The sequence below is a fragment of the Muscardinus avellanarius genome, assembly GCF_963383645.1.
Source record: "Muscardinus avellanarius genome assembly, chromosome: 7".
NCBI classification, from domain to species: domain Eukaryota; kingdom Metazoa; phylum Chordata; class Mammalia; order Rodentia; family Gliridae; genus Muscardinus; species Muscardinus avellanarius.
In genome coordinates, this window is record NC_137793.1 from 9,962,530 (window position 1) to 9,980,170 (window position 17,641).

The 17,641-nt window shown below is 42.3% G+C and overlaps 1 protein-coding gene across 2 annotated transcripts in view; it reads left to right on the top strand.

The window, feature by feature from the left end:
* ITK (IL2 inducible T cell kinase) overlaps nt 1-17,641 on the top strand; it is a gene marked incomplete at both ends in the record, with an annotated part of 54,792 nt that overhangs the window by 20,165 nt on the left and 16,986 nt on the right. For both annotated transcript variants that reach the window (XM_080698889.1, XM_080698890.1), the window contains 6 exons: nt 553-681; nt 3,734-3,774; nt 6,700-6,851; nt 11,457-11,522; nt 15,287-15,341; nt 16,463-16,545. In XM_080698889.1, the coding sequence (XP_080555015.1) occupies nt 553-681; nt 3,734-3,774; nt 6,700-6,851; nt 11,457-11,522; nt 15,287-15,341; nt 16,463-16,545 (526 nt within the window). The remainder of the gene's footprint in view (nt 1-552; nt 682-3,733; nt 3,775-6,699; nt 6,852-11,456; nt 11,523-15,286; nt 15,342-16,462; nt 16,546-17,641) is intronic.

Sequence of the window (17,641 nt, forward strand, 5' to 3'; positions counted from 1 at the left end):
CTAGTTCCAAGAATGTCATGCCACCTCCCTTGACTCTGTTTCATAGATGGGGGAACTGAAGCAGTGGGACTTACACTTTTCTTTTTCAGTAGCTGAGTTTTTTGTCCTTACCAGAATTTAACTTCAGAGTCACACATGTAGAAGGTGTAAAAGCAAAGTTGCCGTGGTTGAAGGTGAGACTGGTGAGGAGTGAAAATCACACGCTCTCAGCCTCCCCAGACTCTTCTGGCACCTTTGTGGAACCCACCCAATCCAGTCAGATAACCTCATGGCACCACAGAGGAAACTGAGGCTTGGAGGAGGGTTCACCCAACCTGGGGACGCAGAACCAACTGCGGGCCAAGCTAGCGAAGAACACAGAAAGGCAGGTCCCAGGTCCAACCCATGCCCCTCAGTAGATAACACAGTGAATTGATTGCCATCTGCCTGGCTGGTCTGGGTAACACAGACTTAGATCACACAGCAGCCTCCGGTCTCAGCGAGTTACACCATTGATGGCCCTTGATTGACTGACCAGGGAATAACTCCTCTGCCCATGCTGATTCTTTTCAGAAACGAGGTGTAATAACAGTCTGGTGTCCAAGTATCACCCTAATTTCTGGATGGATGGGAGGTGGAGATGCTGCTCCCAGCTGGAGAAGCTTGCCTTAGGCTGTGCCCAGTATGACCCAACCAAGAACGGTAAGACTGGGAATTACTTTTCTTCTTTGTAGAGGAACAGTAAAGAAAAGATCTCAGTTCCCCATCATCACAGATGTTGGAGACTGAAGGAAAATTGTTCATTTTTCAGAACTTTCAGAGGGGAATCATCTGTCTTTACCACCACCCCACACACCCTTTTTCATTTTAAAGTTGATGTCTGGCCGGGCGTGGTGGCGCACGCTTATAATCCCCATGCTTGGGAGGCGGAGACAGGAGGATCGCGCAGGTTTGAAGCCAGCTGCGCTGGCTTAAGAGACCCTGTTTCCAAAAATAAAAAAATATAGGTCTGGGAGTGTAGCCTGGATATAGAAGGGCTTCCAGGAAACCAAGTACCACCAAAAATAAAAATAAAATAAAGTTGATGTCTATATACCTCTCCTGGCTACTCACAGCATGGTTCTCAGATCCACAGATGAGCATTACCTGGGAGCTGATTACAAGTGTTGATTCCAGGTCTACTGGGTCAGAATGTGCATTTTCTCCCAAGTCCACTGTTGAGTAGGAATGATGCCCGTGCAGAGCTTTTGCTCCCTCTTCTCTCTCTCCTCAACCTCTCCTACCATAGTTATCTTTTCTCATCTGTCATTTTCTTTTTTGCACTAAACTTAGTCCTTCAGATTGACAACCCAAGGCGGATGTAACACATGGCTGGACTTTCCGTGACTTCCTGAGTCACGGTCCCTCTCAATCTCATTTTAGAAACCACCGCTTCTCAGTTCACACTTTGGGAAAGAAATTCTTTCAAGTCTACTAGTTCATTGGCCCAGAAGAATGAGACTTACTAGGTTTTAGAAGCTGATGATCCTGCACGTAGCCCTGTTGGCCCTACTCACAAGAGCCAGTGTGTAATGGGAAAGAAACAGGAAGTTCGTTGTGGGTGGACTCTTCTACAATAGCAAGAAGGCATGGCTTGCTTTATGGCCAAAAAGCCCTTTCTGGGACCAGAGATCTGGACTCTACATTTCTTTATTTTTTTATTTTTGCAATATTGGAAATGGAACCCAGGGGCATTTACCTCCAAGCTCTACCCTCAGCCCTATTTTTTGTTCTTTATTTTGAATGGTCTCACTGAGCTGCAAAGGGCTTCACTAAGTAGTAGCCGAAGCTGTCCATGAAGTCGTATCCTCCTATCTTGGCCTCCCAAATGCTGGGATTACAAGCGTGCACCACCACGCCTGGCTTGGACTCTACATTTCTGCTGGCACCTTGCTGTGAACCCTCAAATGAGTCACTTGGGCATCAAAAACCCTAATATCTTCATCTGCAAATTGGAGGTGGACCTAAGATATAATGGTCTCTACACCCTCTTCTACGTCTACCATTCTTGGAATCTACATTTCCATTTTACAGATTATACCACACATGTTTCGACTATTTCCTTGCACAGACTTTCCCTCCATCAAGTGCTAGACAGGGGACTGAGGTGTTAGGAAGCCTGAGTGATGCACCATGACTGTGCTTGGGAGGGTGGCCACCGAAAGCTGCTCCCTGGGCCTGGCAGCTCCTGGCCACCTCCATGGGTGTGCTGTACGGCTGTGCGGCCACCTCGCCGATGGTTTTGCTTTTGCATTTCAACCCACAGCCATCTCCTCTACTGAGCACCTCTCACAGCCCTCTACTAACTTGGCTAAACAACGTCACCCATCACAGATACAATGACCACACTTGGGTTGCTGGGACAATCAGTCATTGTGTGAGAAAACTCAACACAGCCTATGCCATTTAAGGAGTCCTGATAATTGCGTCCACTAGCCTTTTTCACTTGTGGAGGGAAGAAGTTCAGGCTGAGATCTGACAGTACACATATGTATCTGGGAAGCAGCAAGAGTGGATGCATTGAAATAGATCCTACTACACCAACCCACAGCAACACCCATTTCTGCAGGGCTCAGAGCTGGAAGGGACCTATGGCCGTACAGCTCATGGCTGGAGCTGGGGCTAGAACACCAGCCTCTGGCTCCAAATTGAGTGCTCAGTAGCACTTAACTAATTTTCTTAGCTCTGATTATGTATGTTACCCTTCTTCTCTGTTAATTATGTGCCCACGTTAATACCCCCAACCTGCCCTTGCTTAAGGAGTCAGCGCAGGGCTAGGCTCCAGAGTCCATGTGTGAATCTCCTCTACCGCACCCCTGATGTGGGTTGTCAAACTTCAAATCTACTTCATGCAGAGAGGAGGCCTCCCTGTCTACCCATCTTTCTAATAATTAAAGAGATCATTGTTTTGAGCCGAAGCCTATGCAGTATCTCCTTGGCCCCTCACACATGCCCCTGGTCAGACATGCAACTGTGGTCCATTGATTGCAGGCCTGCCCTTTGCAGTGCCAAGTGGGAGAAATAGAGGTAGAGATGCAGAGAGGAAAGGACAGAAGGGAGGAAAAGGAGACAGATAAGAAAGGGAAGAGAGAAAGGAGAGCTAAAGAGAGAGAGAGAGAGAGAGAGAGAGAGAGAGAGAGAGAGAGAGAGAGAGAGAGAGATGAGACAGAAAGATAAGCAGAGAGTGGGAGAGAAAGAAATGTCGGGGGAGTGTAGGTTGGGGGAGGCAGCACATATTCAGATGCTTAAGGGAGCTAAAAGTGGATTCCAGCCCACTCAGAAAGCAGCACAATGACCCCCGCACCTCACCCACCCCCTCCTCGGGCCCACAACAGCACAGTGATTCACCGATTCCCACTCCTGGGCTGAGCAGGTGGGACATACACTCATGGAAGTCTCTGTACCTGCAGAAAAGGACCCAAGTCTCAGTCTCTCCCCACTCAAGTTTTCCCTAGGAATACAGAAAGAGGAAATCCAGAATATTGATTCTGGAACTTTCTGGTGTTTTCTAGAAAAGAGAATTGGAAACCAGCAATTAAAAGAGATAATAATAAACAGGATCTACCAAGGCTACGTCTGTTTTCTCTGTGTCTCGTCAGTTCCTCCTTTTCTTGGGTTGTTCTCCTTGGGCCCCTTTTCTCTGAAAGGCCCCCCAACCTCTGGCTGGGCCCACTGGGTTTCACACTCACCTTGGTTTTCTGTTTTCTTGTTTCAGCTTCAAAGAAACCTCTTCCTCCCACTCCTGAAGATAACAGGGTGAGTGAGAGCCCGGCTCCGGGCGCGGGTGACCCCAGTGCTATGGGGTTTGCAGACACCGTGTAGACACTGCAGCCTGGTGATTCCCGCTGCCCTCTTCCTGGGCTGTTTCATGGCTGTGTCCACTGAAAGGACCGCTCGGCTGCTAAATCCCTGGTGCACTGTTTCCCTTCCACAAACACTTACTGGTATCAAACTGTGTGTTTACACTTTGATATACAAGCACTTTGGAGACCCACATTTGGTAATATTTTGTGTGTCATAAAGCACTCCACGCTTTTATTAGGTGTGTGGAAGCTAAGGATCTCTTCTATCTGCTTCAGCAGGTTTTAGTTTTATGCTCATTTTAAAGCTTGGGAAATCGAGTCCCAAGAAATATGGCATGGCTTTCCCAAGGGCACTCAGCATATCAGCAGGATGCCAGTATCTAGGCTGGTGGTCTCAGAAGATGCTCCATAGACCAGCAGTAGCAGCATCACCTGGGAGCTTGTGAGAAATGCAGATTTTTTCTTTTTTTCTTTTTTTTTTTTTTTTTTTTTTTTTGGTGGTACTGGGGTTTCTGGAAACCCTTCTACCTCCGGGCTACACTCCTAGACCTATTTTTTATTTTTTCTTTGGAAACAGGGTCTCTTAAGCCAGCGAGGCTGGCTTTGAACCTGTGCAATCCTTCTGTCTCCACCTCCCAAGCGTGGGGATTACAAGCGTGGGCCACCACGCCCGGCTTAACGTTCCCTTTTTTATGACAAGTATTTTATAAAAATCCTTTGGTTATCCTGAAATAAAATCCATAAATACTACAACTTTTATAAACACATATTTGTTTACATACAATGTAAACATACATTTTTAAAAGAATCAACAAATGCTTTAGTATTAAATGCAGAAAAAATTATATAGTATGTGTTTCTAGATACAAATATGGGGACGTAGCTATAATAAAAAACATCATGAAATAACCAGTTGCTTAGGAATGTAGGTGGAATCCCACTGAATTTGGCAACTCAAATGCAACTGATACAGGAATGGTTCATCGGCAACTCAAAGACAGCACCTGTGATTTTCAAATGGTGACCAATTTTTGTTAAAGTTCTGAATTAAAGCATAAGCTCCCTTCAGATCCCAAGGTAGTGGCAGACCTGAGGGACCCAGTATTTTATATCAGGTAGAGGTAGGATCTAGACTTATGGTCTTCTTACATGTCATAATTATAAGCAGATTTCTCACTACATGAATATCTAACAGGATGTTTGAAAGCTGTACAGGAAGCTGGATGTGGTAATACATGCCTGTAATCCCAGTACTGGGGAGACTGAGACAGGAGGATCACAGTTTCATGGCCGGCCTCAGCTACTTAGCATACTTTACTTGTATAAAGATACAATAACACAAGGTTTTACACAGAGCCCCCAAACCCAAACACACAAGACCCTTCTAAGAAACTCACCATTAACCAGAACACTTAAGTCTGCAACTAACATTTACAAACCAAACTTACCAAGACATGTTCTTTTCCTAACTGACACAGCCAATCTAACAATGCCTCAGGCTTCAATCCAGACCTGAAAAATACCACGCCCTTTCACAACTTAGTGAGACCCTGTTTCAAAATAAATAATAAAATAAATAGGGTTGGGGGTGGAGCTACGAGGTAGAATGCCCCCTGGATTCCATCTCCAGTACCACACACACACACAAAATCTGTATGGGTTGCTGGACACTGTGGAGTGTTTTGTGTCCCGGGCCCTGGCCCACTAAGTGCATGTAGCATCCTTCCAACTTTGTAACATTCCTAACACCCTCCTCAGTGTCCTTTGCTCCCCTAATGGGAAGATACCACCACAAAGTGAGAACTCTCATCCCACCTTTCTCTTCATAGGGATTAATCAGTGAGTTGGATCTGTGGCAGACAAATGTCCTGTATTTTGTCAGATGCTCTTGGACACAATTCCTCTCTCCGTTAGTTCCTAAGAAAAAACTTCTTGTCCCTCGCCTCTAATCTGCAGTACTCGAGATACTGACGCACCATGACCTTACAAAGTCCACAAATATGTGGACTTCAGTTCTAACCTGGGCTACGCTGGGATGGCATGCTGCATCAATAAGACAAGCCACTTTATTTTTAGCTCCAGTATCTTTATGTCACCAAAAGCTTCAATGTACTCAGAGCACTAGTGACTCCCTGACACAAAGATCCCAGTCCAGCCAGCAGCCCAGTTGTTTTCATCTTCCCTCCATCCCAAATCTGACCCTGAACTGTGGTGATTCTGTTCTTTAAAATCTCTTCATGTCCTCAATATCTCATTCTAAGAAAGGAACAGCAGGTCAGAGAGTCTACAAGAGAAAGAAAGGATTCTATGTGTTAATAGTGGAGGGTGCACGAAGTCTAATCCTCCCTAAATTGACCAGGTCTATTTCTCTGGGTCTGTTTCCTCCTCAGAAATGAAAGAAGGGGTTAAGTGTTCTCTCAGAGGAATTACAGCTCCTTTAAACTCTGATTCTATGGATCTGGATGAACCCAAACATCAGATCAGCAGAGCCTGGGCCGAGTGACTTAGTGTCACCTGCAGCTCCTTCGCCAGAACGTGATGTCTGGCAGAGAGGTCAAGACGTAAGACGCAGTGCAGGCAGAGAAATCAGCAGGCTTTCATGGCAAGCATGTGGCTTCGCAGAATTCACTGTAGTCAAAACTGACTGTAGGATGAAAGGGTCAGGCACTGATGTATTTTGAGTCCTGTTCGGCACCATGATTCTAACTCATAAGAAAGCCAGGGGAGGAAAGCAGATTGTCCCTGCCAGTGCCCTAATGATGGGTGCTGGCATGCTGCTCTGCACAGATTCAGGAGCCAGTCACAGCATGGGGCCTGCTGGTCTTGCTTTGTACGTTACCTTCTTCTCATGTCTTTGGTTTCGTGGTGTCTTCCCCAGAGATCACTTCAGGAACCTGAAGAAACCCTGGTCATTGCCCTGTACGACTACCAGACAAACGATCCTCAGGAGCTCACCCTGCAGCGCAACGAAGAGTACTACCTGCTGGACAGTTCTGAGATCCACTGGTGGAGGGTCCAAGACAGGAACGGGTGAGACGTCTCTGTGGCCGCACCAGCGTGTGAGATGCAGTGGGAGCACAACGCGGGGATGGCTTGTCCTTCCTGTCCCAGCATGCCCACCTCGCTGGGTCAGCGGAGGAGACCCGCGGGAGGAAGAGGGGAGGACACGAGAGTCTTTGCTCTCCTCAAAAGTAGCAGGGAGGTCCCCTCTCTTAAGCACTCCTAGTCCTTCCTAGTTTTTCTGCTGGCCTCCACAGTTTGGAGACTGGCAACTTGTCCTGCAAAGCACTGTTATCCTCAGGCGTTGAACTGGGGCTGAAGGCACCTGCCATTAGGGAGTGCTTATTTGGGGTGGAGAGAAAAGGTATGGAAAGATGGCGTCGATTTGTGGTTCTATTAGGAAGCATACGAAAGAAGAACCTGAATATTGAGTTATGACTGCAGTCATTGGACTGTTCAAGTGATTCGTGGGGAAAATAAGGGTGGGCAAAAAGTGATCGCTCACCATGAGGTTTTTTAATGAAAAATTCTTATGAGCCTTTCTCTAATCTGAACTACAAAATTGCTGTTATTAGCCTTCAGAATGCTCTGGGATGTTTATGACCTAGATATTCATGCTTAATTAAAATGCATGAGATTCACACTACTTTATAAGGCTTTATTTTTTCTTTTTAATACATCAGAGGTATTTAGTCATGGCCTGGAATATTCTCCAGACTATTTCAATGATTACATAAGTTCAATGCATAAATGTATCTGAATTCAAAATTACCTTATTAGGTACTTAGGTTATTTTTCAATATTTTGCAAATATTAACACTGTGATATACTTGTATATTGATATTAGGGGTTTGAATGTTTTAAAAGTATAAGATTTTTTATTTTTTATTTATTTTATTGGCACATTGTAATTGCACATGACAGAGTCGTAGTGATACATTCATACACGTATATAACATCATTTGATCTGTTTTCTTTTTTTTAAACAAATTTTTTATTGAACATAAATGGTATACATTTAAACTATATTTGATGTCCTCTCCCCCCAGCCCCCATTTTTCCCTTCCCCCCTCCCATCAGTGGTTGTCCAGGTTAACCATGTGATATTCATAATTTTACACATATTTAGATGTAGACCCTCATTAATCAAGATCCACCTTCCTCCTTTTGTGTGTGTGTGTGGTACTAGGGGTGGAACCCAGAGGCTTTCTACCTCCGGGCTATACTCCCAGACCTATTTTATATTTTATTTGGAAACAGGGTCTCACTAAGTAGCCGAGGCTGGCTTCGAACCTGTGCGATCCTTCTGTCTCAGCCTCTCAAGCGCAAGGATTACAAGTGTACGCCACCATGCCCGGCTTGATCTGTTTTCTTACCCTCTGTCTCCTCTTTCCATCCCTCCTCCTTCCTCATATATAATAGTGAGATTTATAGTGATATATTCATGGGATTATTTGTAATTTAAAAAGAAAACATTCCTTGGCCGGGCGTGGTGTCGCATGCTTTGGAATCCCCGGGTTTGAGAGGCAGAGATAGGAGGATTGTGCAGGTTCGAAGCCAGACTCGCTGGTTTAAGAGGACCTGTTTCCAAATAAAAATATAAAAAATAGGTCTGGGAGTGTAGCCCGGAGGTAGAAGGGTTTCCAGGAACCCCAGTACCACCAAAAAAGAAAAAAAGAAAGAAAACATTGTAACATTTGTATAGTCTATGTCAATATTGTATTAAAACAAACAAACCCACTAGAGTCTGGGAATGTATCTCAGTCACAGAACACTTGCCTAGCCTATATGAGGCCTTGGACTTGACACCCAGCACCACCAAAAATCAAAGAAAAATAGAAAGATAGAAAGAAAGGAAGAAAGAAAGAAAGGAAGGAAGGAAGGAAGGAAGAAAGGAAGATGAATAAACTAACTGTACAGAGAAATGTACAAGAAAAATAGGAAAATAAGCACTCTATTTTTCTCCACATCAATTCCAAAAGTAATTGGTATTAATATTTTCTTGTGTGTCCTAGACAAAAAAGTTATGCAGATATGATTATATCCCTTTCTTATCTGCTTTACAATGATTCTGTTCTTTGCCTTTCTTTTAACGTTTAATGATACATCTTGGGCATTTTTTTATATCAACACATACAAATCTACTTCTTTTTAACATAATCATATAGTGGTATAATGTATGATGTGGTTATAAATAATTAAATGTTATGGTGAGACATTTGGTTTTTAGGTTTTGTTGTTGTTAATTCAAACAAGGCCTCAGTGAAGACCTTTCATTGTTCACGAATCTCAGCAATGTTTTGAACACACACACACACTCACACACACACACACACACACACACACACACACACATACCTCACATTTCTCACTATGGGACTATTGAGTCAGAATATGTTATATCATAATATTGATAGATAATCTACTCAGAAGACTTGCCAAATTTACATCTCCCCTGGCAAGATTATGGAATCGCCAATGGTAGTATCATTGAACAAGGAAGGAAGGAAGGTAGACAGATAAGTGGGCAAGCCAACATGATAGGCTAACAAAAAGAGGAACATGATATATTTAACATTAAGTCTTGACTTTTTACATGCACTAAGATGTACATTCTCAAGGTGTCTTTTATTTGGCAGCATTACCAAACAGGGGAAGGGGAGGCAGAGGTGAGGTGGGCAAAATGTGATTGAATCAAGAACTGTGGTTGCAAAGGCAGGGTAGCCTACGAGCTAAGACAAACCCCAGAGCCCTGCAGCTGGAACTTGCCTTGCTAGCGGACTCATGGGGGCAAACAAGCTGGCCACATCATTTTCCCTTTGCCTGTGATAGGGAGGCCCACATCAGAAACAGATGTGAGACTGCCTGGGTCTACAAAGAACAGATGGAGTTACTCAGAAATTTGTCATTTCAAGCACCCGACCTTATTTAGCACACCCAATGTGCCAGGAAATGTTTGCTTCTAGGTCTGCCTTCCCCGAATGACAGTTCGCCCTTTGTCTAGGGGCCTGTGGAAAGGCTCAACTTGGCACCTCAAAGGGCATCAGAGAGAACACTCCTGAGGCCAGTCAGTATTATGGGAATTTCCTAGGTTTGCTTTATAATACATGGCATGGTGGAAAGTAGAGGTGGTGGGAGAGAGAGAATTTGGACTTTAGTATCAGCTACTCTTGTCATATGTGACTGTGGTCAAGTCCCTTAATGCCCATGAATTTATTTTCTCATCTATGAAATGTAGATGGAAACATCAGCTCTGTTTGTCTCACAGTGTTGAGAAAAGCCAATAAGCTCTGTAAACTCTATATACCCACCTATAAGTGATGGGAACTCATACCTTTCATATAGGTAACCCAGCTTTGGCTGCCATATTAAAACATACTTTTTCTACTCAATAACAAAAATAGTACTTATTTTATGACTGTAATTGCAAACATATGGGGTGGCAAAAATCAGAGAAAATGAAGGAAAATTTCAAAAGAGGGATACAAGAGGAATGCCAAAGTTCAGAGCAAGATACTATAAGCATTGTGTTGCAGGTGATTCTGAGCCCATACGTCCAATTCTCCAGAGAAAATATACCATGATAAATTAGCCATATCTGCTATGGGGTTTAGATATAAGATATAAGGAGTAAGATACAGGATATAATAGAGATGATCATCCTATATTTTGTGACTCTGTTTCTGATTTCTTCACTCTTCAAAACAATTCTGTGACAAGAGTACACATTTCCCATTAAACAGAATCAATAACTTGAGAAATCACCCTTATTCATTAAAATCAAAAGACTTAATAAAGCAAGAAGAAAGAAGATATCAGATATTTTTTATATACTGGCAGAAGATGGAAGCATTTTATGTGTAGTCTAATTCAGGTCCCTCATTTTACAGGTAAGAGCCAGAGGCCCAGAGAGTGACAAGGGACCCTGTTCTGACCTTCTGGCATTACAGGAGATAATGAATAGGAAGTGCTTTGAAAACTGCACAGCTATACACAAATGTAAAGGAAAAAACTTTCATGATATTAATTTTTAATTTATGCACAATTATTAATTCCTATTCAAAAATAACTCCCCACCTCCAAGTCCAGCCTGATCTTAATTATTTTTTCTCATCTTTATGTATCTGAAGAAACTCAATTAGGAAGGACTTAAATTTAAAAACTTGTAATAGCAACTGGGAGTATTGTTTAGGGACTGTGGCTGGAAAGTCATTTTTAAATATTTTAATTATTTTGGTTTCCTGACTATAAAATTATGGGACTAAAGTGGAAAAAACTATTATCATACACACAAAAAGTATCTCATTATACAAAACAGAGGCTAATCACTAATCTTTTTTCCAGTGGGGGAAATTATGCAATGCAGAGGGCAGCAAACAAAGCTTTTTAACAAAAATAGCTACTTGTTATTTATTATATCTTAGTGGTGAAACCTATTGCTTTTAACCGATAATGAGCTGTTTTTACTTCTACCATTTTTTCTGAAACTTTAAAATATCTTATTACAAATTCCAACTGACATAAGACTTTTTCCACTTTAAATATCTTTTAATGGGTTAAATCTTAAAAAATAAAGATGTAAGATAGTTGTTTATTATTGTATATTAGTTTAAATATTAATTTCCTTTTTAACAGGCATGAAGGATATGTACCAAGCAGTTATCTGGTGGAAAAATCTCCAAATAATCTGGAAACCTATGAGTAAGTCATTTAATTATTTTTTAAAAGTATGATACTAAGGTATCCTTCCTCTTTTTTTTTTTTTTTTTTTTTTTTTTTTTTGGTGGTACTGGGGTTCCTGGAAGCCCTTCTATCTCCGGACTACACTTCCAGACCTATTTTTACATTTTTATTTGGAAACAGGGTCTCCTAAGCCAGCGCGTGCGCGGCTGGCTTCGAACCTGCGCGATCCTCCTGTCTCTGCCTCCCAAACGCGGGGATTACAAGCGTGCGCCACCACGCCCGGCTATCCTTCCTCTCTTAAGAGTAAATTATTGACTGATGATAAAAAAAATATCTGATGGTTTCTTTTCTTGGTCTACTTTCATCTCTCCCGTTCTCTGATCCACTGAAGAGTAAAGATGTACCCCAAGTAGAAGAATAGGTTAATCCATATGTATTATCCTTCCCTCTTATCAAAGGGATGATTCTCAGGCACCTGGGAAGATCATGGTAATAAAAGAAAGGGTTCTACTGAGAATCCCAGGAATATCGGTCTGATTTGAGAAAAAAAGAATTTAAAAAACATTGTGAACTCTAGGTCAGATACAAACTGATATAAAACATGATTGAATGCCATACTTCCAATACCAAGAAAACAGATAAAATATATTAACTATCTTTTCAGACTGTGCAAACTATATATTTCTAAGGTATCATTTAGAAGAAGAATTCACGTGGTTGTTTTAAAGGAAATGCCTGATGTTTAATAACATTTGATTGTAGTGTACAAAGTCCTCACCAGAGCCGTATGTGTGACCTGTATCTCCGGGGCTGAAGGTTCCAAAGTCAGCCGCGCTACAGTGGCAAGGTGTGCACCTGCCACCCAGATGTTGGTTCCCACTGAAAAGAACCAGGACTGCTTGGAGAAATGGCTCGAGGTTCTAGGGCTAACACAAGAACAGGATACACATGGAACATTTTCTTGAGCCAGAACATAGAAAAGTGCTGGGGTTTTTTGTTTTGTTTTGTTTTGGTTTGGTTTGGGTTTTTTTGGTGGTGGTACTGGGGTTCCTGGAAGCCCTTCTACCTCCGGACTACCCTCCCAGACCTACTTTTTTTATATTTTTTTAATATGGAAACAGGGTCTCTTAAGCCAGCACAGATGGCTTTGAACCTGTGTGATCCTCCTGTCTCCCCCTCCCAAGCGCGGGGATTACAAGCGTGCGCCACCACGCCCGGCTCATTTTTTTTTTCTTTTAAAAATGTAGACATGTCAAATGGACACAGACATCGCTTTTTTAAAATGTTCCCTCTGCCCCAAATTGATAGAATTAAGAGTATCAAAATAAATTCTGGCAGCAATGGACTATAATTCATTGAATAAGAATCTATAATAAATAGATTGATAGATATGTAAATAAACACCTAAGAGAATGCTTTTTTTTTATAGTACAATGCCAACGAATGAATGTAGAAGGGATGATAAAGTTTAAAAATCACCAGGTGCAACTCAAAATATCAACCTATTCAGGCAAAAGTTAATGACTGTCACAAGTAGGAGGCAAAAATGTGATGAAACAGTACATTTACACGGTCCCAAAGTATCTCCTCATCAGTCAGACTAACTGTGAAGTGGAGAGAACAGGGAGGCCTCACCTTAACCAAGGACTCAAAGCTCAAGTCAATATGGGATAAAAGACGTCATGTGTAGCCGGGCGTGGTGGCGCACGCTTATAATCCTTGCGCTTGGGAGGCTGAGACGGGAGGAGGATTGCACAGGTTCGAAGCCAGCCTCGGCTACTTAGTAAGACCCTGTTTCCAAATAAAATATAAAATAGGTCTGGGAGTATAGCCTGGAGGTAGAAAGCCTCTGGATTCCACCCCTAGTACCACCAAAAACAAAAAAAAAAAAAAAAAAAACACACGTCATGTGTTTTTTGTAATACACTGAGAGTGGTGCAATGTCACTTCGGTGACATTTCTGTCCCCAACAGGTACACCTTGCATTTGGTCATGAGGACATATTAGACTAATTCAAAGTAAGGAGTATGCTATAAATAAACTGCTTTGTGCTCTTAAAAAAATGGTAGTATCATGAAAGCTACAAAAGCCTGAGAAAGCTGTTCCATGTTCAAGGAAATAAAAGAGACATGGTAATTAAATGCATTAAATTAAAAAACAACAACAACAATAACCAGACAGCTATAAAGAAGAAAAGAAATAATTTTTAGGGAAAAAAAGTTCCCTAAAAATGTTCCTGGACTGGATCTTCAGCCATAAAAATATTTTGTTATGAAACATGTTTTTGGGACAATTGATGAAATTTTGATAAGGTCTACAATTAGGAAATAGGATGTACAGATGTTAAATTTCATCATTTTGGTAGTTACACTGTGGTTGTAGAAATGGATATTCTGTTGTAGCAAATAAACACTGAAGCACTTAGGAGCACCAGTCTATTCTCAATGGTTCCGTAAAAAAGGTGTGCCTACCCAGATGTCTGTCTAAACAGAATGGCAAAACAAATGTATGAAATTTCAGCCACCCCTCCATCTGAGCAAAGTGTATATGGGAGTTTTATTGTACTATTTTATGACTTTTTCTGTGAGTTTGTAATTATTAAAAATAAAAAATGTATGCTTAAATATACGATACCATAGATGAGGAATGTGGGCTAATGAAGACTTCTGTTAATGCGTTAGGATCCCTATTAGCTAACATGTGATCAGGTTATTTGTTGCAATTCTAATTTGCAATTCTAATGTTGAAATTCTAATACATCCTGCAATAAAGAACTGTCCTTTTCTTAAGAGTCTCTTGACCTGAGACTCGTTTTTATCAAATACAGTGCGAGTAGACCTTTCTTTAGCTAACAACCGAAAGATTCATCAGTTCCAAGAATACTCCAGCTGAAATGAAGCACAGATTAGATGTGTTAAAATAAGGTAAAATTGTTTTGATAATCTCTAGGAGCTCACAGAGGTAGAAAATCTGTTCCATCAGATCATGTTCAAAAAACTCAAATGAATCCACTAATTCCCTTCTCTACGGTTATTCTCAGGTTGCCAAACAAGTTTGCTAAGTGGTATTCCTTCCCCACCTAGAACCTCTCTTCTTCTGGATTTAGAATTAAATTAATAATAATATCCAAAAGTAGTTGTCCACTAAAGATTAGTATAACTCCTCTTACCTAATAAATAAGTAGTTGAAAATGTCAGGATGTGGCTCAAATATTATAATAGAGTTCAAGAACTTTTTTCCCTAAAAATTATTTCTTTTCTTCTTTATAGCTGTCTGGTTGTTGTTGTTGTTGTTGTTGTTTTTATCAAATACGAAATTTACAAGATAATGCAATTATTCTGCAAAAAGTCTGGAAGACCTAGCTTAAAGGGCAAAATATGGCAAATATCTTTTTAAAAAATTTCAAATTGGTATTGACTTTTTATAGCTGCCCTGACACCCTCCTACTTCTAACCACCCACTGACTTATGACACGGAGAGGAAGACAAATGTTCTAAAACTCTTATGAAAAATTTTCAACATTCACCAAAGTAGATAAAATAATATATTGAGTGTCCCCAAACCCAGCTTCGACAGTTATCAATATTTTGCCAATTCTCTTTCATCTTTTCCTCTCCAAGTAAATGTTGTGTCCCCTGGCAATGAACCATCCCTTTGCTTTTGAGATCGAAAACACCGGTAGAAACAAAATACAAACACATGCCTCTTTAGTAGCATCTTTTATAAAGGAATAATGAAAAAGCCTCCACTGGCACCAACACAGGACTTTTTCCTTCGTTCAGGTGGTACAATAAGAGCATCAGCCGAGACAAAGCCGAGAAACTTCTCTTGGACATGGTGAGTCTCCTTATTCTGTCTGTTGATTTGCAAAATAAATTGCACGGAGCCTTCCAGGCATGCTGTGGTTTATGCCGACGAAGTGGGCTGATGGATCAGACTTACAGTGGTTTTCATACCTGGTGACAACCTAACATCCTGGGGATTTCTGGGACTAGCAACCACAGGGGGGAAAAAACCCCGGGGAACTCCCCAGGCCTAGGCATTCACATCAGAGCTGCAGTGGTGTCAACCTGGGGAGCCTCCTGGCTACTCCGCCAGGCTTAACACTCTGCCTAGGTCAGGGCTCAGTTCTCCCTGGTTGGGCTGTGTGTCCAGAGGAAGGATAGCACTTGTTTCATTTTACTTCCCTCCAACAGTGTTTTCTCTAAAGCCATTTAGTCTAAGCAGTGGGACTGGTCTGGTCCAGGGATGGGAAATATCGCAGAGCATGATACCCCAGGAGCTCTACCAGGGCAAAGCTTGTGTCTGTCTGTCTGACTATTCATGGCTAATATCAGCATTAGAATAGTCCCTGACCGGCCAGGTGTAGTGGCGCATCCCAGTACTTGAAAGACTGAGATAGGAGGCTCGCGAGTTCAAAGTCAGCCTCAGCAATTTAGTGAGACCTTATTTTAAACTAAAAAATAAAATAGGATTGGGGATGTACCTTGCAGATTGAATGTCCCTGGGTTTAATCCCCAGTACCACACATACACACAAAAAGAAAAGTCTCTGACCCATATTTGTACTAAAAAGCAAATAAACATAGCTGGGTGTGGTGGCACATGCTTGTAATCCCAGCATTTGGGAGGCTGAGACAGGATGATCTTGGTTTGCGGCCAGCCTCAGCTGCTTAGTTAGGTCCTTTGCAACTCAGTGAGACCCTATTGCAAACTAAAGAATAAAAAATAGGTTTGGGGTGTAGCTCAGAGGTAGAATGCTTTTGGGTTCCATTCCCAGTATTGCAAAAAAAAAAAAAAACAAATTATCCAGGATAAATCAATGAAATGGTAGCCGTTATTACTGAAATTCTGCTCTATGCTAATTCTTCCTCCTTCCACAAGCAAGAAATGTCGAGCCACCCAGGTAAGCCTGGCTTCCTGAGATCACTAGCCTTCTACCCTTTCTAACTATTGCAGGGCAAAGAAGGAGCCTTCATGGTCCGAGATTCCAGGACTCCAGGAACGTACACGGTATCTGTGTTCACCAAGGCTGTTGTAAGGTACGGTGCTAAGTCAGCTTAGCAAAGTATGGAGAGAGGCGCCAGAGGTGGATGTGGGCCGAGTAACACACAACAAAGTCAGACAGGACAGGAGGCAGGGCCCTCACCAGCAAGGGAGTGGTCTGTCTTCTTCCCTCCGAGAGAATCGGGGTCAGAACTCAAGAGACTTAGAAAGAGAGCTGGGGCTGGATGCCACATCCTCTCCCCGGTTAGCATGCCTGATAGAAGAACCCTGAAGAAATAAAACACATGCATTTGATACTACATTCTGTAACACATAAAGTAACAGAAAATATATTTCCAAAAAAAAATCCAGTTCTGGCTCTGCTAATAAAACTATCTGCCATGTATTGAGTCCTTATTATGTGCTGGGAACTTTGTAGACCATTTCCAATCCTGACAAGCCCTTGAGGCAGGAACTACCAGGCCCAATTTCCCTAGGAGAAACCAAGGTGCAGAGAGCTGGTGGCGCCTCCCTAAGCCAGTGGGGTACAAGGGGTCAAGCCCCTGGAGGCTCCAGCTATGCTGAGAGCGAGACCTTCCCTCCTCTCCTGCTGTGACCTATTTCCTTCTCTGTAAAATGATGTCGAAGAGCCTATGTAGGTTTCGAATCCTCTTCTGCTTAGAAAATTAGTAAGAACTAATCAGTTTGGCAAGGACCAAACTTCAGGAAGAATTAGCAGAAGAGAAAATGAATGTTCAGGGTGTCCTCAAAGAATATTTATTGAAAAACGGGGGCTGTTATCAAGATTTGGAGCAAGGACAGGGTTTAGGCAGGTGGTAACGTGGGAGGGCATTCCTGTGATGGGGAAGAACACCAGGACCAATCACAGAGAGGACATGTCTCTGCTCTTGCCAGGGGGCAGTGAGGAAAGGGGCCTGAAACCACGTAAGGGATCGCAGAGAAGGAATGAGAGAGAAAGTCTGTGTTGGGGGTCCCCAAGGCCACTTTCAGTTTGGTGATTCACTAGGGAGACCCCTCTGGCTCGAAGAACACTTATTAAGACTTATTACCACCAGGCATGGTAGCCCATGCCTATAATCTCAGTACTCAGGAGACTGAGACAGGAGGATTGTAGGTTTGAGGCCATCTTCA